At 42.1% G+C, this 22,382-nt stretch overlaps 3 protein-coding genes across 3 annotated transcripts; all 3 read right to left on the reverse strand.

The window, feature by feature from the left end:
• Window positions 1–810: 810 nt before the first annotated feature.
• acadl (acyl-CoA dehydrogenase long chain) lies at window positions 811–5,357 on the reverse strand. Its single transcript, XM_056370448.1, has 11 exons — window positions 5,203–5,357; window positions 4,480–4,647; window positions 3,968–4,105; window positions 3,724–3,888; window positions 3,559–3,625; window positions 3,316–3,480; window positions 3,089–3,190; window positions 2,812–2,925; window positions 2,521–2,648; window positions 2,335–2,421; window positions 811–2,207 (listed from the first exon to the last, which is right to left on the reverse strand). The coding sequence occupies exons 1-11, from the start codon at window positions 5,289–5,291 to the stop codon at window positions 2,114–2,116; spliced, it is 1,317 nt and encodes a 438-aa protein (XP_056226423.1). The 5' UTR covers window positions 5,292–5,357; the 3' UTR covers window positions 811–2,113.
• Window positions 5,358–6,892: 1,535 nt separating this feature from the next.
• mylz3 (myosin, light polypeptide 3, skeletal muscle) lies at window positions 6,893–10,757 on the reverse strand. Its single transcript, XM_056370402.1, has 6 exons — window positions 10,630–10,757; window positions 9,995–10,022; window positions 8,125–8,268; window positions 7,709–7,879; window positions 7,494–7,571; window positions 6,893–7,392 (listed from the first exon to the last, which is right to left on the reverse strand). The coding sequence occupies exons 1-6, from the start codon at window positions 10,630–10,632 to the stop codon at window positions 7,364–7,366; spliced, it is 453 nt and encodes a 150-aa protein (XP_056226377.1). The 5' UTR covers window positions 10,633–10,757; the 3' UTR covers window positions 6,893–7,363.
• A 2,760-nt stretch (window positions 10,758–13,517) lies between these two features.
• lancl1 (LanC antibiotic synthetase component C-like 1 (bacterial)) lies at window positions 13,518–20,211 on the reverse strand. The gene is made up of 10 exons (XM_056370401.1): window positions 20,112–20,211; window positions 19,631–19,752; window positions 19,365–19,482; window positions 18,604–18,814; window positions 18,048–18,195; window positions 17,498–17,644; window positions 16,872–17,054; window positions 16,379–16,555; window positions 15,133–15,205; window positions 13,518–14,295 (listed from the first exon to the last, which is right to left on the reverse strand). Exons 2-10 carry the CDS (start codon window positions 19,715–19,717, stop codon window positions 14,219–14,221), a joined length of 1,221 nt encoding a protein of 406 aa, XP_056226376.1. The 5' UTR covers window positions 19,718–19,752; window positions 20,112–20,211; the 3' UTR covers window positions 13,518–14,218.
• Between the last annotated feature and the right edge of the window lie 2,171 nt (window positions 20,212–22,382).

The following is a 22,382-nucleotide window of genomic DNA, read 5'->3' on the forward strand; positions in this document are numbered from 1 at the left end:
AGAGCGGGAAGGAGGGGCAGGGAGAGGAAGAAAATGGGGAAGACAGAGGAAAAGGGGGAGAAGTATAGGAGAAGACAGGAGCAAAGGGAAGGTAAGGGTAGATGCAGCAGTGAAGAGTAGCTGCACTTCTTTCCCCCCAGGTGAAGTGTGGTGGTGGTGGTGGTAGGGAGGGGGGGGCTGTCTGCTGTCTGCTTCTTCAACTGGCAGTGATGTGGGTTTTTTTTTTTTTTGAGGGACTCTTATGCAGCACATTTACAGCCACATGCACCAGATCCAAAAGGATGCAAATACATGGCTGTGCAATGGATGAAAATAGTATATTAAAGATAAACGATATTGATTCTGTAAAGCTGTGCCATTTAAATCAATAAAGCGTAGAGAGACTGATGCCTGAATATGTCAATCAAAGAAAAAAAAACAAACAAACAAAAACAGGCGTGTACAGTAAATGAATAGAAAATAAGGTTGAAACTTTGTTAAGATGCTTTAAATCATCTAATCACATTCAACAGTCTGCTTCTGCCTGCTGCATGTGCTGCAATGGAATCAAATGGAAGCCCGGTCATCTGTCATTCTTCCGCCGGCTCCGTGCAAACGTTTACTGCCATCTACTGGTGGACACACACAACACAATGCAGAAGGTGATGCTGATGCTGTTTTTCTAAAAGAATTTCTGGCCCCCGAACAGGCCTTCGTTCGAACATTTCAACCCCTACCCCTCTCAGTCACAGGCCTCAACTCAGTTCACACCTTCACCCAGTCCGGACGTTGACCCTAATGCTAGTTCAGACCCAGAAACGGACAAGCGAAGAGGTGCAAAGCAAACATGAAGTTCCATGAGAGATGGAGCTTCATGTCATTTTATTTTCTTTCAGTTCTGAACGTCATTGGCCAGGAAAACATCCTGCAAGTTTATTTCATTAAATGAACAGTCACAGTGTGAAGACACTTTCAGTGTTGACAAAAAGGTAAGAAGATGAGAAATCAATCAGCGATAATCTCTTCAGTCACTACATCCTGAACACACAAGCAACTCATAGGACGGGTTCGTTTACAAAAATATGCATTTTAGCTGGAATCTAATATTTTTTTTTTATGTAAAATATGTACAACTATAACTACAGTAAGTGGGCAGAAACAGACGTAAAAATAAGTCATAATTTTAGCAAAGTTGTTTAAACGTAACTCACATTCAAACACACGATAAAGGTTAATGAAGCCTTATGTTGAGAAATGGTTGAGCTCACTCCATCAAGCTGCTGCATCACCAATAAAGAAAAGACAGCCTGGACATTCTCGTCATTTTTCAAAATTTTCCGACCTTAAATTTGCTATAAAAGGATTTATCTATTATAAAAACGAATTAAAAGACAGTGTGAAATTGAAAAAGGGTCTCTTGTAGTGGACATACAGAGAACTATCACCTGAATCTGCAGCTCCAATCAGCGTTGAGGAACTTTGAGGAAAAAGTTTCAGCTTATTGTTCAAGGGCTAAAGTGCTAAATAAAAATATGACTGTACCTCTACCGACCTGCTCAGAATCGAAACGATCACGAGTTTGCAACTAGTTGGTGATCATAGCGGAGCATTTAGCAGCTTAAGAGCCACATATTTTTCTTAGGGGTTGGTAGGGAAAAGAGAGGGAATATTCAACTCCCATTCATCAGGTGGGCAGAAACACGTACTGTATGTGTGAATCAAGCAACCGTTTGCTAACAGGTTTAACTTGGAGGGTGATGATATTTCAAAGTTGTGTTCGCAACTTGTTTCTGTGTTCACCAAGTGACAAAAAAAAAGATTTATATATAGCAATATCCATCGAAAGTGTGCTAAAATTAGTTAACACTAGCCACAATAAGCTAGTGGTCATACCAGACCAGGCACAGCTGTAGCTGCGAAACCCCTGGATGTATTGAATTGAGTTGAAGTGCATTTTACTGCCCTGAAATGTAACTTTTCATTTGTCAGAGGAAGAAGGTATTACCTTCAAGCATGATTACATTACATTCAGTGATACCTTTTTTTTACGGCTGCTCATGAAAAAAACAAACATCTGTGCAAACCACCCCCGCTTTCCCCCAGTGCTCCTCCACCAGAAAACATCAACAATTTCTCACTTCTGGCTGACAATGGTGCGGGCGATGAGCTCTTTCATGATCTCATTGGTGCCCCCATAGATGGGCTGGATACGGGAGTCCACAAACGCCCTGGAAAGACAGAGACACAAGTTTAGCAAATTGTTGATTGACTGGAATACAAAAAAACCCCCAAAAAACAATCTGGCATTCTTCCCAACAATCACGCCCCCCTTTTTACACAGGTTATGTGACTTACTTTGCGATGGGGTATTCCCACATGTAGCCCCAGCCTCCATGGAGCTGCAGGCACTGAGTGGCCACTTTGTTCTGGAGGTCAGACGCCCTGGAAAAAAGGACAAAAGGACGAGGAACATAAGCACACACAACAGCAACACGTCCTGTGTTTGAGAAGTTGGTTAAAAATACAAAAACACATTCTCACCAAAACTTGGCCATGGAGGCCGTGGAGGGATCCAGGCGTTTCTGAGCGTGGAGCTGTAGGCAGTTGTCAACAAAGGCTCGGCCCACACAGATATCAGTTTTCAGCTCTGCCAGCTTGTGCTGAACAGTCTGTGGAGTAAAATTAGTTGTAATGATATTTATTCTCCTAGAGAGAGATTCTGATTCAAAAGCCAGTGCAAACATGTTAAACATTAACAGCTCGGCCGCCGGACAGTGCGAAAACAGTAAATTACACAAGCTTGAGAACAAAGAAAACACTTGTGCCACAGACCTGTAGGTGAGCGATCGTCTTGCCGAAAGCCTTCCTCTGCAACACGTAGTTCCTGGTTTCCTCAAACATGAACTCACAGCTCGAGATGGCCATGTCGGCAATCAGCAGACGCTCCTATTCCAAAAGACGATGACAGGATTTACCATTAACCCACCGGACCGAAACAGTAAAAAACACTCAAATGGCAGAGTGACTAGTGCGGAAGTATCGACATCAAACTAAACTTTTGAAAGAAATGAATGCAGGGAAAGGTTAGTAAATTAAACGGCAAACTCACCTGAGGCAGTTCTTTCATCAGGTAGTAGAAACCCTTGTTGAGTTCACCCAAAAGGGCGTCAGCTGGGAGACGCACATCCTCAAAAAACAGCTCAGCTGTGTCCTTCGAAAGAAGAAGAAGAAACAGAAGGGAGAAACAGATTTAGTGTCCTGACCTTGCATGACCTCTAGCAGGATGGTAGATGACTGATGGAAACACGGTTTTCCCAGGCCACTGAGCACCAGCACCTGGGCCTTCAGGCCAATCTTCTCCAGCTTGCGTCCTTTCTGGAAGCCCTTCATGCCCTCCTCCACCAGGAACAGACTGATGCCATGTGCTGCTGTCTTCGCATCGCGGTCGGTCACGGTCACTACCACCACCACGTCAGCCATCCAACCGTTTGTGATAAACACCTGAAGACGTGAGACAGAAGAGAGAATTCAAGCCGAGCTGCAATGAAAATGACTGGTTTCGCTGTTTGGATTCAGTACCTTGTTGCCGTTGAGGATCCAGTCGCTGCCGTCCTTCTTGGCGTACGTCCTCACACCTTGAAGATCGCTGAGAGAAAATAAAGGGGACGCATCATCGACACTGTGCCACATTAGTGCAAATGAATGCTGATTTCTTCGAAGTTAAATCAACGCCTGAGCCCTGACCTGCCCGCTCCTGGCTCGGTCATAGCAATAGCACCGATGCATTTCCCAGCAGTCATGTTGGGGATGAAGTGTTCAATCTGCCCCTTGCTACCATAGTTGACGATGTAGGGCATGACAATGTCGGAGTGCAGTGCGAAACCCGGACCTGAGCAGTTGGAGTACATTCTGCAGGGACAGAAAAGAATTAGCCAGAGTTTGATCTCCGATATGATTAACTGCGTTTCTGATTTTAAGGACAACTCACTGCTCCTCCCACGTGACAGCCGCAGAACACAGATCTCCTCCGATGCCACCGTGCTCCTCTGGTATCATTACTCCCAGCAGGCCTTGCTCACCAGCCTTCTCCCACACCTCCCGGCTTACCTGACCTGCCTTCTCCCACCTTGCACAAAAAAAAAAGAAAAAAAGAAAAAGGGATTGTAGTGAGGCAGGGAAAGTGAATCTTTTTCTTCATGGTTATTTTACATCTATTTGTGGATGTTTTGCATCCACTTGTGGTCATTTTACATCTCATTGCAGTTCGTTTAAATATCTTGGTAGTCAACTGAGTCTCGCTGAGGCCATTTTACATCTATTTACAGTTGTTTTGCATCAATTTGTGGTTGTTTAACATCGCTCTGTGGTCATTTTGAGTTACTTTGTAGTGGTTTTGTGTCTCTTTGAAGCCGTCTGATCGACTTGGCAACAAGCAATGTCAATTGTGATTTCAAACACAGGCTCTGGCCCCTTCGGAAATCCATCCATGCTTACACCTACTCCTTGTGATGTGGAACCACTTCCTCTTGGAAGAAGCGCCGGACGTTTTGTCTGAAGAGATCATGGTCCTCGTTGAAGATCCGCCGAGTCCCGATGTCCATCAGGGTCTTGGCGCTGGAGGTCTCTGGACGGTTTGACAGGAGCTCTTCGGCCTGGCTGTGCTGTAGTCTGGGAGGAATTACAGAGATACACAAAAAGATTAATACTTTAGTCCATGAAATGTTAAAAAAATTATAATTTCTTGAGGCCAAAATGTAATGCCATCAGATATTACAAAACCAAAGACATACAGTTTATTATCAATAAAGACAAAATCAATAATAGTTGCAATTATTCTCCTGTCAACTGACAAATCGATCATTGGACTGATCCTCTCAACTTTACATGAATTTGTTTATACTGACATTGCATATGAATTATTGCTACTTAAATTGCCAGAGACAGCAGAGGATCTTTGACGTTACTTATCTTAATAAAGGAAGTGTGTCAAAGGTCGTTGCGGGTTGTGACCCACTTACACTTATACAGTTGAAAACAGACAGTACTTTCAAAGTGCATTGTAAAAATACAACTACAACTATCACATAAAATACAACTAAAGTAATCAAACAATTCGTAACGATTCATATATTTGTCGTAGCTGTTGGTGGCAGATATGTTTCCATTTCACAAGAACACACACTTCAAAAGGTCAAACATTAAAATAATTTAGGCTACATTTACCTCGCAGCAGCCGCAGACAGCATCTGTCCTCGTCCGAAGACATTTTTCAGCCCCAGAAGACGAGTTTTGATCATTGTTGTAACTGACATCTTCGCAAAAACACAACAAACTGACACGACGAACAGCTATAGCAACCAGGGCAAAGATCGTCTAAAGATAAAGACACATCACTTCGTTGCAGATCGCTGGCTCCCTTTAACCCTGCGTAGCAAAGTGAATACGTGTTGTTTTCACTTCTGTTTGTCGACACTGTTCTTCGTTTGTGAGCAATTTAGTTAAAATGTGACTCTAAAGGAAGTTATACGCATGCACTTAAAGGACTTTTTGCTTTCTGGGGTTGAGGAGGTTTTGCCCATGAAAAAAGCAGCAGAGTGAGACGTCTTGCTTCATCGTTCTCTCGTTCAGCGATTTCTTCTTCTACTACTCAATCCTGCAGAGCACTCTGGTTCAAATCGGCCGTTCATTGGTAGGAATAAAGTTGTTGCAGAAATATTTACCCTTGGTAAACAAATATCTATAGGCCTATATATGGAAAAAGCTATACGCTATAGCATGTACACAGCAGCATAATTGTTATTGCCAGTTATTAATAATTATTAACAAGACACATTAGACATAATACATTGGCATATAAAAATAAACAATAATACATTTGGTGCAGAAATAATTATAATAATAATAAATGTTTTATTGATGCTAAATAAGAGGTCTTGAGGTTTACATCCCATTTCTCTTTTATTTTGGCAGATGCACGGATCTAATATGTTAAATTTAATGGAATGAAAAAAAGATATAATCATTTTAAAATGTTTCACCTTTCAGTGCCTTTTATATGTATTGATGTTACAATATATGTGGTGTCCAAAAATAATTAAAACACAAAACCTTGGCTGTTGTTATTAAATGTGCTGGATAATGAAAGTGTGTGCACTTTACCCTCGGCACAGCACAAGGGGGCAGGCTCTTCCAACCTCTAACACTGACCCTGCCTGCCCCAAGGTCTTGTGTTTGGCTCTGTAGGCTCCTGGATTTAGTCTGCAAGAGCATGGGTAAATTAAAGTGATATCACAGTCGAAAAAGAGGGAAAAATATACATCCAGATTCAAAACAAACCTTAAAGATTGCAAATCAGATTTAAATTAGTGCTAATGGAATCATTAAACACAAGAGTTACCATTTCATTATTTTTCTTTTTCGTTGTGTTGATTTATAATGTCCATGTTTAATAGGATATTTCAGTTTTGCACTTTAAAGCTACCCTATACAAGTTTGCATAAAGTCAGCACCTTGGCTACAAGTTGCAATTATAATTTATTCATGAATTTCCCTTAGGGGATAAATAAAGTATCTATCTATCTATCTATCTATTATGGAATAATGAAATGAAAAATACTAAAATGTAGTCTGTAATGCGGCAATATAAAATTTGCTAATATTAGCAAACATTAGCCACTGAAAGCTACTGTTCATACCAGACCAAGTAAGGCTGTGGTAGTAAAATCTCTGATCGTATTTGATGGGATTTAATGTTTATGAATTCAACTTTTAGTTTGTAAGAGGCTGAATGTGCTATTTCATCTTTCAAAAGTTACATGAGCATGCTTTTAAAAATCAATCTCATATTGTTGCCGTACACTACAGCGTATCTGCAAGTATATTTGGTCAATGAAAGATCAAGAATCAACCCAGGTGGGATGTACGTTGGAAAAGTTTATTCTGAAATGAACAGAGTGAAAATAAATAAAACTTTTCAGGGAAGCGGGAGACTTTTGGCGGTCAATCCACAACCATTCTCCAGCACCTTTGGCATTGCTGGGCCAGTGGTGGCGTGACTGAATGAGGTGGCGGTGGGAAGGGAGGGATCTACCCTCACTTGATGAGCGGTCACCCCTTCTCCCCCGTTCCTCACCCCATGCGGAGAGTGGAGACGCGCCCCGGGGGGGGAGTAGAGGCCAAGTGATGGGGGTCTACAACGGAGAGACGGTGATGTCCCGAGAGAGGAGGGTTTGAGACGAAGTGTAAAGGAAAACAAAATAAACAACAAGATGGGTTTGCTTCAACATCCCTTGTACATAGTCCTTGTCTTTCCTTGGTTGGTCTTTAAAACAGTGTAGATGTCCTGAACACTGCTGGGCTGTTCAGCACTCGTACTGCTGGCCTCTTACACAGACATGATGTGCTTGACGAAAGCTGGAGGAAGAGAAAACCACAAGTCCGAATCTTTAGCATCATATATATTCATAAAAAGTCAAGAACAAAAAGAGAAGGCATGCTGGGAAATGGAAGCTTACCCTCATAGTGCACACTGCCGTTCTCGTCCTCCTGGCCGGTCATGAGGGCTTCAATCTCAGGCTCGCTCATCTTCTCTCCTGGAGTTGCACAAGGTTGCGTGTCAGGGGCCACACTCTCAATTTCACACACATGCTCACATACTGTGCGTGCTAAGCAAACTATATTTGTGTGCTTCTATATTTGGGGAGGTGGGGGTGTGTGACTTGAGACTCACCCAGGGTGGACAGCACGATACGCAGCTCAGCGCCCATGACTGTGCCGTTGCCCTCCTTGTCGAAGACGCGCAGACCCTCAACGTAGTCGTCGTAGGTACCCTTCTGGAGGGCGTCGACCTCCTTCAGCATGGGCAGGAAAGCGTCGAAGTTGAGCCTCTTGTTGGCCATGTCTGTTTGAGTTACAAATCACACAGTGCATCACACACCACACATACTTTCATCTTGGAGCAAAACACTGTGGAACTTTTGAGAGTAGAAATGTCACATTTTTATACACCTGTTGCTGTTAGAACCTTTTCTTGATCTGGAAGCAACAGTTAGGCAGAAATTCATTACGCTTCTCCTCTTGTGCTACTGCTACATTCTGTTTTAGCATCTACCTTCATCTCATATGTGTCTTTAAACTTGGTCATACCGTCGGCAGTTGGGTTGCCCAGAATCTTGGTAACGTCCTTGTTAGTGGGGTTCTGGCCCAGAGCGCGCATGATGTCGGCCACCTGGTTGAAGGCCACCTGGCTGTCACCAACTCTGTCAAAGAGACCAAAAGCCTCCTTGAAGTCTGTCCAGGAGAGGAGGGGCAAGAGAGTAGTTTGAGTTACTGAGTATGAACACAAGTCAGAGAAAAAGAGACAAAGAAAACAGCATGATTTTGAACCTGTCTTTTCAGTTATCGTGCTTCTAATGCCTAATGTGCTATATACACTTAGATCTGTGGGCTCATGGTAACATAAGGCACTTTGGATGATGGTTTGGTCAAATGGCAAATGGTTCGATAATTTGTCATGGGTGTAGGACATGAAAAAGAATCCCTTTTCTGTTTGATAAAAACGTTATATGTGATATGTCTGGTGCGACATCAGTGCTAGCGATGCTCTTTTTGGTGTCCATTAGATCCATCCCCTTTGGGTTTCCCATTCTTTCTATTACAGGGTACTTAGTCAGCTATAGCAGCTGCCTGGTGTCACACTGTGCTGGAGGATCAAAGACGGTGGGAGCCACATACTTCCGTCATTGTTCTCAGCTAATTGGGAGCGACAGCTGTATCCAAGCAGAGAGGAGGAAGGTACCGACTGGAGCCTGGACAAAGGTTATCTATTTCTATGAATCCTACCAGGAAGTCGACTCAAAGTGACCTTTTTGACAGATTAATGCTCTTATGTGGTTTCTGAACAGCAGCAGCAGGAACAGCTGTACCACCCACCCACCCACCCCCCGCGCCCCAACCCTTCTCCATTCCTGCCTCCACTTGCATTTCGGGCGACATCGGGAGCAAGCTGATACACCCCGACAGAGTAACCCCGACCATATAGAGGCATGGCCCCCCATGGCCCTGCTTGGGTTAAGCATAAGAATGCTGACTGTGGTGTAATCAACACCTTGTCATGCATGACCTGAAAACTTAATGCCAGACATGTAGTATAAATGTTCCAGAATGTACAGAATAATCACTTTTCTTTTTTTGGGTGGAAAGAATTGTCAAATGGAAAGTCTGTTTAAGCAAATGAACTTGATTGGGGAAATCTCTAAGGTGCGCAATTGAGAAATCTTTACACTGTATTACTTTTAGAGGAACATTAAAAAATATCTATACAAAAAATATTACTTTGACTTATTGAAATGGGGGATAAACGGAACTAAAATATTCGAAATAGAAATAAAAATGTCATGACAATATCGGGAACCACACCGAATTCCTTCCACTAAACATTTTTATATATGTCTTTCAGCAGTGAACAAAAGGGTCGGGATGGTACTAAGGGAGGGGGGGGGGGGGGTGTCACAGTTTGGATTCCCTGTGTAAGAGGATGCCGCCGGGGCTTGCATCTTAAACTTTGGCCTTGGGATTAACGCCTCTGCTGTGTAAGGGCCACTGCGGCTTGCAAGACAAGGCTAGGTCGGCTTAGAATAGACATATCTCAGATCCTTCTCGACAACTGGACAAGTCCCCCCGGAGTGACATGCCCTGTGGTTGTCTTCACTATGGAACTTTCTTCATCCCTACGTCCACATTTTAGCAGGTAATTTGGACTAAAGGTTCAACTCGGCGACCCTGCAGCTGCTCTGGCAGTTTGTTCAGTGTGACAATTGCTGAAACCCCCCCTCACTATGAAATTGACAGACTGAGCAGTGGAGGAAAATTGGAGGACATACTCTCTGCTGCTGATAATGTCGCGAGTAAATGTCACTCTGCGCGATGACAAGGGAGCAGGATTCTCACAAACGCTTTTCACATGCCAAGTTATTTTGTAAAGGATGGAGATGAATCTGGCGGTGTCTTCACTTACCCTCAATCTGGTCCGGTGTGAACTCGGTCTGTGACACAGAAATACACAAAGAACGCACGCGCACACACATAAACACAAACACACACACACACACAGAACGGTACATTTACGCACACATTAACACACAGAAAACAGAGAAATGAATAAATGAAAAAAAACAGACAGATGATTTATGAGTACAGAAAAAACATAGAAGAAATTCAATGTATGTAAGATTTCCTAACAACGCTCAATCTAAGAACTTATTGCTACAAAAACTAAATACATGAGATGGATGGCAAATCTATAATCATTTTATACAAGTCTACACAGGCATTTAGGATAGAAATGTGGATTTATTTCAAGGCAGTGGTCCTGGGCCCGAAGTAAATAAGTCTCAGCCTTGAAATCTTCAGAGATGTGAACTTTTTTCACAATTTATTAAGACAGTATAGAAAAATGCCAGTCTCGATTTCTCCTCCCTAGCAGTGATGTCAATAAAGTCCCAATTTTGGGCTTATTTTGGAAAGATAGTATCCAAACCCATGCCACAAAGAATCGCCCCTGGTTGGTAAAAACAAAAAAAGAAAAAGAAAAAAGGTAACTCCATCGGTAATGCCCCACCCAAAAGGTCCGAAACTGAATTTTGTACACACCATTTTGGAGAGAAGGAGCTGGAGGAGCGAAAGGAAAGGAGATGAGAAGCTGAAGTCCCAAGACAGAGTGGTCCTGAGCCATGGTCAAAGCCCCCTCTTATTTATCCCAGGCATGTGATGTCACATATGCTAATGAGGTAGATCAGATGACACGTTGGAACATCTTTAACTTTCTTAGGGCAAACGGAAAGGAGAGCAGTGGGAGTAGGCCTTTAGAAGGGGACAGGCCTATTTTTAGAAGGCCAAAGAACTGTGTCAAGACTCTGTGTCCCGCGTCTCAAGATTTTAAACTCTTCTAAATTCGTTTCTATTAAGAAAAAAATGTTTTCATTGACTTGACGTTAAAAAGTTCTCTCTAAGAAGGGGATGTACAGTCGACCTGTGTTGGTTGAAAATGTAGAAAACTCCTTTACCTGGAGTCCCACTTCAGAGGGGCTCCAGGCCCAGAGAGCTCATTTACAAGGTGGTATTTTTAAACAGCGAGACTGCTCCTCTTATGGTTAAATAGCAGCAGAGGGAAAACCGTTCATTCGGACAGGTTTTTAAAAAGTTAGCTTCAGAAGTGAACTTTATCATACTCTGGCTTCATAGTACTACTGCGTGAGGTTTATGGGCATTATTACACCTCAATGTACTTGAAATCAGAGAAGATGCACAAGATTATCTAAAATACATTAAGGAATAAAGACATTTGCAAAAGTTAATGGGTTTTTGATTGAACAGCATATTTACTTTAATGGGACCTCAAAAAGTTTTTACATAGTCATTATAGTTTATGATTTTTTTGTTGTAGGTACTGTAGAACTTATGGTGTTTATATATCCTGCTCCACTGAGCCCCTTTTCTAGAGCTTTCAATTGCAAGCTCCAGAAAAAGCAAGTACTATAAGTGGAGAGTTGGCATTGTTTCATCAAATCAATAGTATCGATTGAAGAGTGGATTAAATTATTAAAGCTGAACTGTGATTATTGGTATTAAACACTTGAATGACTGGGTTCCATCTATCTTCTCTAAGGAAATCTACTTTGTTGTTTTGAAATATTTTTTATGACGGGAAATATTATATTGTATATTCCATCTGAATTAGGTTAAATTCATGCTCAACTTTCTATTCCGAACGCAAGTATCCGTTTTTTTTTCATGTTGTATTTTACAGTGTTAACGCTGCATATCTTTTAATCTCGTGCATAGACTGCCACGCATTTCTACTGCACTCTGTGTGAGATGCAGTCTGCATCCCGAATATCTCGCTTTTCAGGTGCCACACACACATCTGTTATTAATAAGCTCATTAAAATACGGACACTGACTGACTGAATTAATAGAATAACGATATCAGACCATTACTATTATTCTCACATAGACAAAGAGCAATAATTACTGACTTGGAAAATTGCTGCATATTTTTACTCAAGGACGTTCATGCATTTTCCATCACAGTCCACTAATAATAGTTTTGTCTTTGACCCAGGTGAAGTGGATTTACCTATCACCTGGGATTAATATCAGATAAATGCGTCTTCATATGAATATGAGGTGGTTCTAAGGTCATGAACACCGACAAAACACTTGGCACTTCTGAAATATTCAGTGAGCAGGAGAAACACTTATGTGATTCTATAATTGCTTCAAGATTGCCGTGACCACAGGGAATCTGAGTAGTTGAACGTCAGCGTTGACTCTGTGTATTGTTTTACCCGTGTAATCTGCTCACTGTACAGTCAATGCCCAAGGGCTTTGATGAACCAAACACCTTTTGGCTGCCCGAAGATCATCGGTAAATATGTCAGAAATGCAACTGTTTATTTTCCTAGAACATCTTTTTGTGGCTTTATAAATACTTTTAACTCTAATGTGTCAAATTGTGAGCACACAGTTTTGGAACTAAACACTTTTTCTCTTTCAAAGCTTGTCATAAAAAGACAGAAAGACATGTCTTAGAGGAAGGGCAAGTCCACATAGACACACACACACACACACACACACACACACACACACACACACACACACACACACACACACACACGCACGCACGCACGCACGCACACGCGCAGACACACACACACAACGTGTACAGGATTAGATAGTTCAACAGTGTGGGTAGCTGGTGTGTTCATGCTGCCAGACTGCAGTATGTCTAACTTATCATCAGCCTTGTAATATATAATGTTCTACTGCTGAACGTCAGAAGAAAGAGTTGGGGGACATTTGTAGGAGTAAGTGAATCGGAGTGAGAGCCATGTCTGGGAGACCACACCCCTGCACAGATGAGCACTATTTTTACTCCCATTCCTGCTGAAGGTGTTCGGTTTCTCCTACGCTGAGGCTGGCTCTGCAGAGATAGGGGGGGTGGGGGTTGGAGGGGGGGGGGGGGGGGGGGGGGGGAATGTACGCTCCTGCTCCTCAAGACATTCTGGTACAGAAACTACCTCCCGACCCTCTCAAGACCCCGGCTGGCCTCAGGTCATAAAGAAGCATGGGCAGGGGGGGCTTAAAAAAGAGCGGTGGCATTGTGTCGCTGCTTGGTTTTCAGAGTGTTACATGAGCCTTATTTGGAATAGACACCGGACGAGTTGAGCCAAGTGTCTCAAGGAGGAAGGGACAGAGCATTTTAGACATCTATCGCTGCCACATGCGGCTTCCTTTGCCAGATAAATGCCTTAAAACTGAGTGTTACAATGAGAGAGACGTCAAAGAGACTTTTTCAAGGACAATATCTCACAAGGGAGTGTCATTCACTGCCTATGAATGTACTTCATTTGCCAGGTGACGGTCGGGTGTCGGATATTTATTTACGAGTCGTCGGCTCTCTGCTGCCCCTTTGTGGCTTTTCTTTGCCGCTGCGTAACGACGCCAAGGTACTGAAATTCACCACAGGGCAACAGCTGTAAAAAGATACATGGTTTATTGCCCAGACAGTGCAAAGGACAGGCAACAGCTTACACTCAGTGTTGAGGGGTTAAGCCCTAAACACATGACACAGCTGTATTATATTTAGTGCATTGTAACTACTGTAGCTGTGCTGTGTGTTTCTCAGAAAAAGAAAACAGAATATCAAGCTAAAGAATACATTTCCTTTTTATCATAAACATACAGAGTTTTTAAGTGTTAACAAAACATCATTCACTTATTAGCTCACAATTTAAATCGAAATTGAAAATTAGCTTCTTTCCTTTTTGCTGAAAACCTAAACAACGTCGCAATATGAGTAACAGCTAGATATAATAAAACAGGAGTTTGATTTATACACATACAGAAACCAAAAACAGCGAGAGAAGCTCTCGGCTTTCACATATCTTTGAGGAAATCATGAGATCAGGATATATCCTGTTATCAGGCGCGCCGTTGAGAAGAGCGGGAAAAAACATGGCACAATGTCTAAAGCAGGGGTCAAAGCCAGCCACCAAGTTTCTGTGTAACCTGTCAAGTCTCGGAATATTACTTATCGAGATAAATGCAGTGTTTCCATGCAGGAGTGTTAAGTGTGGATCTTCATCTTGACATGTTTTTTTTGTGGTGTGGCTGGGGGGGGTGGGGGTAAGTGGGTGGGTGGGTGCGGGTGGGGGGGGCTACCTGTGGAGAAACTTGTCTACACCTCAAACGCTGGGAACCGCGCTTTCATCGGCTGCAGAAGGTCGGCCAGGAAATAGATGGTGCCCGCCATGCCTGCGAATAGGAAGTGACAAAGTGAGTTGACAGCTGCAGTGGTGGACACAAGAACAGTAAAGATGGCCAACTGAAAACTGTCTCAAGTACTGGTTCCACCTGGGTAAACGTACATATTATTTAGACGTATCTTACATTTACATTTAAAAAAAAAAATATGTGATAATTTTACTTTCTCAATATGAACTTAAATATTCAACATTATCAACTTCAACAGGTTGAAAAATGTATTAATACATATGTGATCATTGGTGTTTGAAATTGCTGATAATTACCAATTTCTAGTTCTTAGGTTTTTCCTTTTTTGTTTTTCCTATTGCACCATTCTTGTAGAGCTACAGCGTTTCATATAATCTGTTTTCCCTAGCAGATCCCCCTATAACAAACTCACCATTCTACCTGCCATATCTAAGTGTGTGCTGATGCAGTAACATAAACTGCATTTGGCAATGATTAAAGTCTCAAATATCACAGTTGGCCAGAGCTTTCCTTCGCTCTATGATTATCGAAAGAAGAGTAAGGAGAGATAAATGCTTTCATAAGAGCATTGTTGGTGTTGGAGCTTAATGAATTCCAAAATGAAATGGGATACTGGAACCAACCCCCTAGTAATGACAACATACAGTGTGCCAACACACAGGCAAATTGCACTGGCAAAAGCAACAGTGGCCACGAGTGCACCCTCCCTAACACTGACAGTCACACTGAGTGGGAACACATAACTTGATGAACAATTATAGCCAGCCGGCTCTATTCTGTGATCATTTCTCTTGTAACGAGCCAAGCAATATGATAATAAGTTATTTTTGGCAAGTAGGACACATCATCACATATTACCTTCAAAAAGTGAGAAGGGAGTGTCTGGTGTTCGGCATCTATGTTTGCCGTAGTTCATACACCAGTCTGCAAACTGTAGAGAGAGAAAGAGAGAGAGAGAGTCAGTGTCATAATAACATTCCTATTGTGTCACAACAGAGCACTGTAGCTGAACCATCTCAGGAGAATAGCCAGCAATGTCAACAACCGCTAGAAATTGTGCTCCTCTCAGTGAAATCCGAGCGTCTGTCGCGGTATCAGATTATGACCACTATGTCACTCTGCTGCATCGGGAGCATGTAGCAGAGCCGAGGCGAGACATCTGAAGAGTCTATTTCCATCCTCTATGAATAGATTCATATTAATGAAAGTACACGTGGGACCCGTGCCACCTGGAGCGCATCCAAAGAGAGCCCGGTGCCGCCTCGCCTAGGCCCCGCTTTGACGCCGACTGGCACCGACAGCTACCGACCCATTGTCAATAAACATAAAAGGCCCTGCTTCTCTCATGCCCGGCGTTTCTGGAATAATTTTCGATTTTAAGGCTGGCCGGCTGCCAAAGCTGTGCTTTAACCGGTTGTGCTTTGAACAAACTTGAAGACGACTTTCACGTCTTAAAGGCAAGGACGAACACAATATAAAGCATTGAAATAAAAGACAAATAAATTGACCTCTTCTGTTTGTTATGGTTGCATTATACACTTATAAACTTATAGAAACACAGTGTGTTAGAACTGTGCATATTAACTTTTAAATTTTTCGCTTAAAGCGTAAAGAAGCAGTTACATCCATCAGCCAGTAGAGGAATTTTGAAGGTCAATGTGAAATACATGAACTTTTATAATACATTTCTATTTTTTCATTGATTTTCTTATATAAGGTTTTCATTAAGAGGCTTTACTTTGTTTATCTGCTTTTAAATCCTTCCTCCTAAAATGTTTTTGTTTGGGATTAAATGCTGTTATTTCCTGGCTGAGTACTAATACCAGACGTGCATACAAAGACATACCTTCCGTATTGGGCATACAGATGCTCGCTGGACTTCCACAGATAAATAAAGCCTAAACAAAGATATTCGTTTCTGCCTCTCCATCAACTCCAGTTTGACTCGTTGTCATGGATCAAGTATTTGGGCTCTAATTAAGATGGATGCACTGCTGGAGCGCCACAATTAATATCTGCAATCGTTTGATCACTCAAACAGCTACTGCACTGTGTGAACGATGTATATAGACTCTATTATAAAGTCTCTTTCATGTGCTCTCACCATGCAGGCTCTGTAGAGGTGCTTGGGGTCCTGCGTTAGGCGGTAGAGAGCCAGGAAGGCATAGGCGTTACCTGCTGCGCCGTGACACAGCCCATAGCCCTTCTTCAGCAAACCCCACCGCCACACCACCTCTCCACACTGCAAGGCGTAGCCCAGGTACTCAGCAACACCAAAGGCCTGGAACAAGGGATAAAGTAGACGAGAAAAAGTGAAATTAAAATGTAGGGATTGATGTTTTTGTACATCCTGATGGTAACACTGGCAAAACAAGATAAGCTGGGACACACTGGACAATATACTGTTTGGATGAGAGAATGTTTTCACTAGTTCAGCTGGGACTAAAACAGATATTTACTGAAGTTCACCACAAGGTGGCACTATGACTCTGTCAGTTAACACTTTGTATTCCCTGTAACGCTGGAAATATCCATGAATTTTATTTTGTTGGCTGTTACTCTGTGAAAAACAACTGCAGCATTAACTAAGTATTCACCTTGTATGCCTGCAGGAGCATGTAGATCACCCCCGGCGATCCGTGGCACCAGTGCACCAGCAGGTCCCGGTCATCCCCGATGCAGGGAGGGTAGTTTCCTGAGGGGAACTTGAGCCGGCAGACATAGTCGACGCTGGGCTTCACCAGCCTGTGCACATACTCCTCGACAGCGACGAAGCCTGGCTGTGAGGGAGAGATCAGACTGTGTTTAACAGAGCATGAGGACGAAACAGGTGGAAGTAACAGGTGGCTTTTATCACACTAGGCTGACTTTATTGCTCAGACAATTAGTTCTTTAGTCAATTAGTTGTTTACCAATAATGATTTTAGTAATCAATGAATTGTTTAAGTGCTGTATCTTTTGAATTGAATATCTTTATACAAAGATATAAAACTATTTTAAAATGTCATCTTGGGTTCTCGGAACTTGTTTTGGACTATTTTTTTTGAGTATTTTCTGATGTTACTTGTCAATAATTAATCAATTCATTTGAGAAATAATTGCTAGATTAGCAAAAGCAAAATTAAGCTCCTTACAAGCAATGTTGTTCTATGGAATAGCTCCTGAAGCTTTGTAATATGGTGCGCTGAAAGAGCAAGACTGATCAGAGACTGATCTGTTTTACCTGCATGAGATAGTAGTAGATGCCTGCCAGTCCGTGGGCGGCGCCAACGTACTGCTCCTGGTACCATTCGTACATCAGAGGGCTCTGGTTCTGGACCCTGAACTTCCTGCTGAGGTGCTCGCCTGACACCAACACGGCCTCGCTGACCTGTGGAAGGAAACAGCACATCCCAGCTCAGAGACACGTCTAATCTGTCCAATTGAAAGGAATCAATGGAGGGAAAATTAGAGCAATTGGACATCAATATGTGTAAGGCCGCGCAAATTAGGGCAAAACGGCAAACCAGGGGCAGTGACCTAGAAGTTAGAGAAGCAAGATTATAACCAGAAGGTCTCAACCTAATATTATTTATGTTTACTCCACATTATTTCCTCCATTTTATTCTTATTCAGTCAATACAATTTCCACTTTTTCTATGGTCACAAATGACTCTATGGGCACTGAAGTTATATGTAGTGCAAAAGAGAGTATGGGCTGAGCAAAACTCCTTCTGTAATAAAATCCAGACCATTAGGAGGACACAAACATTCGTCTCAGACTGTCGTCCCACCTGCTGGATGTACTGCAGTGGGATTCTGTCGTGCCCAAGCTGCTGGTTGATAAAGACGAGGGAGTAGAGGTAGCCCATTCGCCCGTACAGCAGCTCATCTGGCAGCCCGCCCGCTCCCTTCACCACGTTCTCATGATACTGCAGCAGTCTGGGAAGGAAGAGAAGCAAACGCAAAAATCATGAGTCAGAATGAGCTTTTGTCGTGATCGACTGTTGCACTAATGAACCAAATCTTAAAATAAACGTTCTATTCGAGATGACCTACAGAATATCCGTGTACAATTAACTGTATAATAAATGTGATCAGTTAAATAAACTGAATCAGTTGGTTGTGTCAACTGCAACAGTAAAAAACACTGGGAATGAATGCCTTTGCAACATGATTACACATCACCAATACATAATTTGCATAACTGCAGCACGACCTCTAAGATCTTATATTTCTATTTGGAGTCTCCAGTCCACTTTAATTTAAAATAAAGAATCAGAAGATATCTTATCTTACCCTAGCAAATACATACATTAGCCGTAACTACTGCACTTATTCTAAAATGACCTGTTGATGCACTCATCGGCCTCTTGGCCAATCTGCAGGCGATGGTAGACCACAGCGGCCACAGCCAGTGGCCCTGCATCCCCGCATAGGAAGGTGACGTCATGGCGTCGGGTCAGACACTTGAGGCTGCGGCTGACATACTCCAGTGCTCTCTGAAGGAAGCAGCCCTCCTTGAACACATTGTAGAGGTGCAGGTAGAGCAGAGCAATGCCTGCAGAAAAAAACAGACAGGCACTTGTTAATGATGTAAACTTTGGAAGCTAAATCAGAAATGTTTCTTATTTTACATCATAACTGAAGTAAAGCTGCACATTTGGTAATCTACAAAACAACACTGAAACACGGTCAAAATGTGAATATTTTATTCATATTTATTCATGTTCTGTGTTGGTAAACTAAATATGTGAACGAAAAATGACTGGATATTCGAGTTTTGGACAATTGATTGCTCAAAACACGAAATGTGAGTACGTTTATTTTGGGTCTAGGAAAATGTAATGGGGGATTAATCAACAATGGCAATTATCATAAGTTGCATCCCTAAATCAAATATCTCATATACAACTCTCATATACTGCAGAGGCCTTGCTGAATTATGTTTTCACACATACAGAAAAACACCGGCTGCATTGAGCATAATAATCACATGTGCAGCCTTAATTCTTGACATTACGTTTTCATATAGTCACATTAATGCAATTCCTTGCTAACAGACAAAATGATGTCATTTATGAAAAACAGATGTGTAATGGTGTCATCACCTGCCCAGCCAGTGTAACTAGTGCAATCTCTTGGATCTGCAGACTTCAGCCCATTTTCCATGACAGCTAAAAGCTCGCTGACCTTGCTGCTCAGCCTCTGGGCAAACTCTGATGTGAGCTGTAGGTAAAGAAAAATTAAAATAATGAGGATGGCATGAAATATATATATATATACACACACACACACACACACACACACACACACACACACACACACACACACACACACACACACACACTTGTCTACGCAGTTCCTCATGTGTTACCTGTCCCTGGTAGTCAAAAAACGCCTGTGTGGACGCAGGGCTCCCATCATAGTCGGGGTATGGGTTCTTCAAGGCTCTTGTGTCCATTTCCGCAGCCTTGTTAATGCTGCTCTGCTTTATATCTGTCTCAGATAAAACAAAAACGGACCAGGAGAGAGATGAGTCAATATAAGGCGCAGGAGACAGAGGAGGAGAGTGGAATAGAAGTCAGGCTAAAACTAATGAGCTATGGATCTAATAACACTGAATATACAGCCAAATGACGCAGCTAGCAGGGCTACACACCCACACAAACCAGTCCCAGCTTAGCTAACTGCAGCTTCTACTTAGCTTAGCTACTCCGCTAAAGCTAACGGCTAACGCTCGGGCGTGTAAATTGTGTCTTAAAGCTGTAATCTAATATTCTGAAACCTCGAAATATGTCACATTGATGCACAGGCAATAATTGGGTTAAATTCACAATTCAAACATGTACAGGTACCTCCGCAAGTGATGCACGGTTGTTGTTTAATCTTCTTCGTCTTTACATTATCCTAACGAGATTTTAGCATTAGTTGGCACTATACTGCCACCTGCTGCGGCGGAAGGATTACTACAAGTCACAAAAACAATTTATTTTAAACGAGGACAAAATATATACTGTTTTATTTCATTTCATTTATTTTAAATAAAATAAATGAAAAAAGCAAACAATTTCAATAACAACAATAATAATAATCCATACTAATATACTAATAATTAAAGAGTGTGTACATTATATATATATCAGAGGTTAACACTGATAAATTGAAATGGTCTGATAACTCTCATAATACATCGTATTTCATCAGGTTATTGTATATTTTGAATGTAAATCTTTATTATGCAAAGTAACTTACATGCCAGAGCCTATAAATATAGCCTAAACTATATTTACTTTGTGGAAAGCCATGGAGGAAAAGCATAAACAGACCTACCTACAGTCCTTGTTCCTTATAGACAAGTGAAATGATTACAGTCATAGAAAGATTTGAAAAAAGATTGCTTTGATCAAAGGTTGTTACTGTATTCACCAAATCATAGATGAATTCACTGGGCTTCTGACTGTAAAAGAAGTCAAGTGTTGATTTCTTCCCGTAAGTATACTGGCTCTCGTGAAGGACTGCTTGATGTGGAGGTTTTGTATACACACAGATTTGCAGCAATAACTCGCTTCAGTGCATAACGTTCCCCCTCGAGGCCCTGAATGATTTTGTTCCACAGGTGTCTAATCTCAGACATTACTCTATCAACACGAATGTTTCCAGCACTTTCAGGTAATTGCACAGTCTTAGTCACCACCGTCAGTGAACGCACCAGTGCTAATCTTTGACATTTTCAGCAATTCTCTGATGACGACTCCATACTGATGATGCTATTGACTTCCAAAACAGTCAGACGAGCCTAAATTCATGATCACTGGGTGGAGCACAGTTTACTCGCACGGCTGCCATGGAAACGTCATGTGTCACCAATCTGCTCACGACCTTCTGCAACGCCCAAACAACACACCATTCCCGTGCATGGTGATGATAATTACTGTAGTCACAGAGAACACGGGGCTGGTATTGATTGGCACTCTGCTTAGTCTCACTGCTGGTGTTCCACATTCTCACTTATTGCAAAGACAGAAGCTGCAGCAGGCCTGTAATCTCCCCTTTGAATGTTGTGCCCTATGCGCGGCACAGTTGAGAGAAAGAGTACATTGTTGTGGCAAGAAGACATTGCACATTCAAAAAGCGTGCAATTGAATATGTCCTCTGAAGGGCTTTAATTACCGCTCTCTCTTTGTTAATACGCCTCAATCGCTTCCCCTTCGCCTTGTTCCCATGTTTCATCCTGGTTGTCTGTGGCTTTAGATGACTTTCTTCTTCAGACTTACTATAAATCATCAAAACTGAGTTCTAATTAATCTACAATATGGACCAGATATGTTACTCTCACTTCAATTCATTCCCACAGGCATGTTTTTACACAGACGATCCTTTGTGAGTCAAAAGATGAAATCTTGAGAGGCAACATTAATCATCTAAATCTCTACACATTTTCCGGTCGATCTAAATGTTTTTCATAGTACTGCTTTTGCTTACTGCTGATGCTTTCAAGATTAAATCCAAGTTTGCCCAGGCCTTGAACTGTGGACTTCTTTTTTAACACTCGTCTTGACTTTTCTGCAACAAACTTTTGAGATGCTTATGAGTAGCATTTTTATGGCTCCCATTTTGATGACTTGTCTAACCTTGTCTTGCAAACTGCAAATGAAGCTGACAGTTACACTGGTCAAGGCACCAGGTTTGCTACAATCATCACTGTCACTCCTTTGTTTTTGTTTACCTCGCTGCTTTTTGTCGTGTGTGTGCGTGTGTGTGTGTGTGTCCCATAATTTCCCCTTTAGTGAGAAGAACTTGACTGCCCATAATTTCCATTTCAATTGACCAGACTGCAGGTGAAGGCTACTCATGCAGTTCAAAGTATAGAGCCTTTTCATATACCTCGGGACTGTTTTACCTTGCCTTGAGGGACGGGGAATGGAAATGAGGCTCAGAATGTGACAAAATTCAGAAGGAGACCTTCGGGCTTGATTAGAGGCCCTCGTTGAACGACACATTATTGAGCCGAGTCTCCCTCCTGCTGCGCCTGTGGGAAAACCAGCTCTGTGGAGAAAAAATATTAATTAGGAGTGATATTGATCATCATTTGTTTCTAGCACAGGACAACAACCAAGCTGAGGCCA

This window comes from Seriola aureovittata, chromosome 24 (genome assembly GCF_021018895.1).
Source record: "Seriola aureovittata isolate HTS-2021-v1 ecotype China chromosome 24, ASM2101889v1, whole genome shotgun sequence".
Taxonomy (NCBI): domain Eukaryota; kingdom Metazoa; phylum Chordata; class Actinopteri; order Carangiformes; family Carangidae; genus Seriola; species Seriola aureovittata.

What these genes read in the sequence shown, in the direction of transcription:
- lancl1 (XM_056370401.1), bottom strand. Translation starts at nt 19,717, where the DNA reads ATGGACACAAGAGCCTTGAAGAACCCATACCCCGACTATGATGGGAGC. An exon ending in TTTTTGACTACCAGGGACAG is followed by an intron (nt 19,483 to 19,630) that starts GTAACACATGAG and finishes CTTTACCTACAG; the next exon opens with CTCACATCAGAGTTTGCCCA. An exon ending in TAGTTACACTGGCTGGGCAG is followed by an intron (nt 18,815 to 19,364) that starts GTGATGACACCA and finishes TTTTTTCTGCAG; the next exon opens with GCATTGCTCTGCTCTACCTG.
- mylz3 (XM_056370402.1), bottom strand. An exon ending in CACACCGGACCAGATTGAGG is followed by an intron (nt 8,269 to 9,994) that starts GTAAGTGAAGAC and finishes TCTCCTGGACAG; the next exon opens with ACTTCAAGGAGGCTTTTGGT. An exon ending in TATCGTGCTGTCCACCCTGG is followed by an intron (nt 7,572 to 7,708) that starts GTGAGTCTCAAG and finishes GTGCAACTCCAG; the next exon opens with GAGAGAAGATGAGCGAGCCT.
- acadl (XM_056370448.1), bottom strand. Translation starts at nt 5,291, where the DNA reads ATGTCAGTTACAACAATGATCAAAACTCGTCTTCTGGGGCTGAAAAAT. An exon ending in AGATTGGCCTGAAGGCCCAG is followed by an intron (nt 3,191 to 3,315) that starts GTGCTGGTGCTC and finishes CTTCTTTCGAAG; the next exon opens with GACACAGCTGAGCTGTTTTT. An exon ending in TGGGAATACCCCATCGCAAA is followed by an intron (nt 2,208 to 2,334) that starts GTAAGTCACATA and finishes CTGTCTTTCCAG; the next exon opens with GGCGTTTGTGGACTCCCGTA.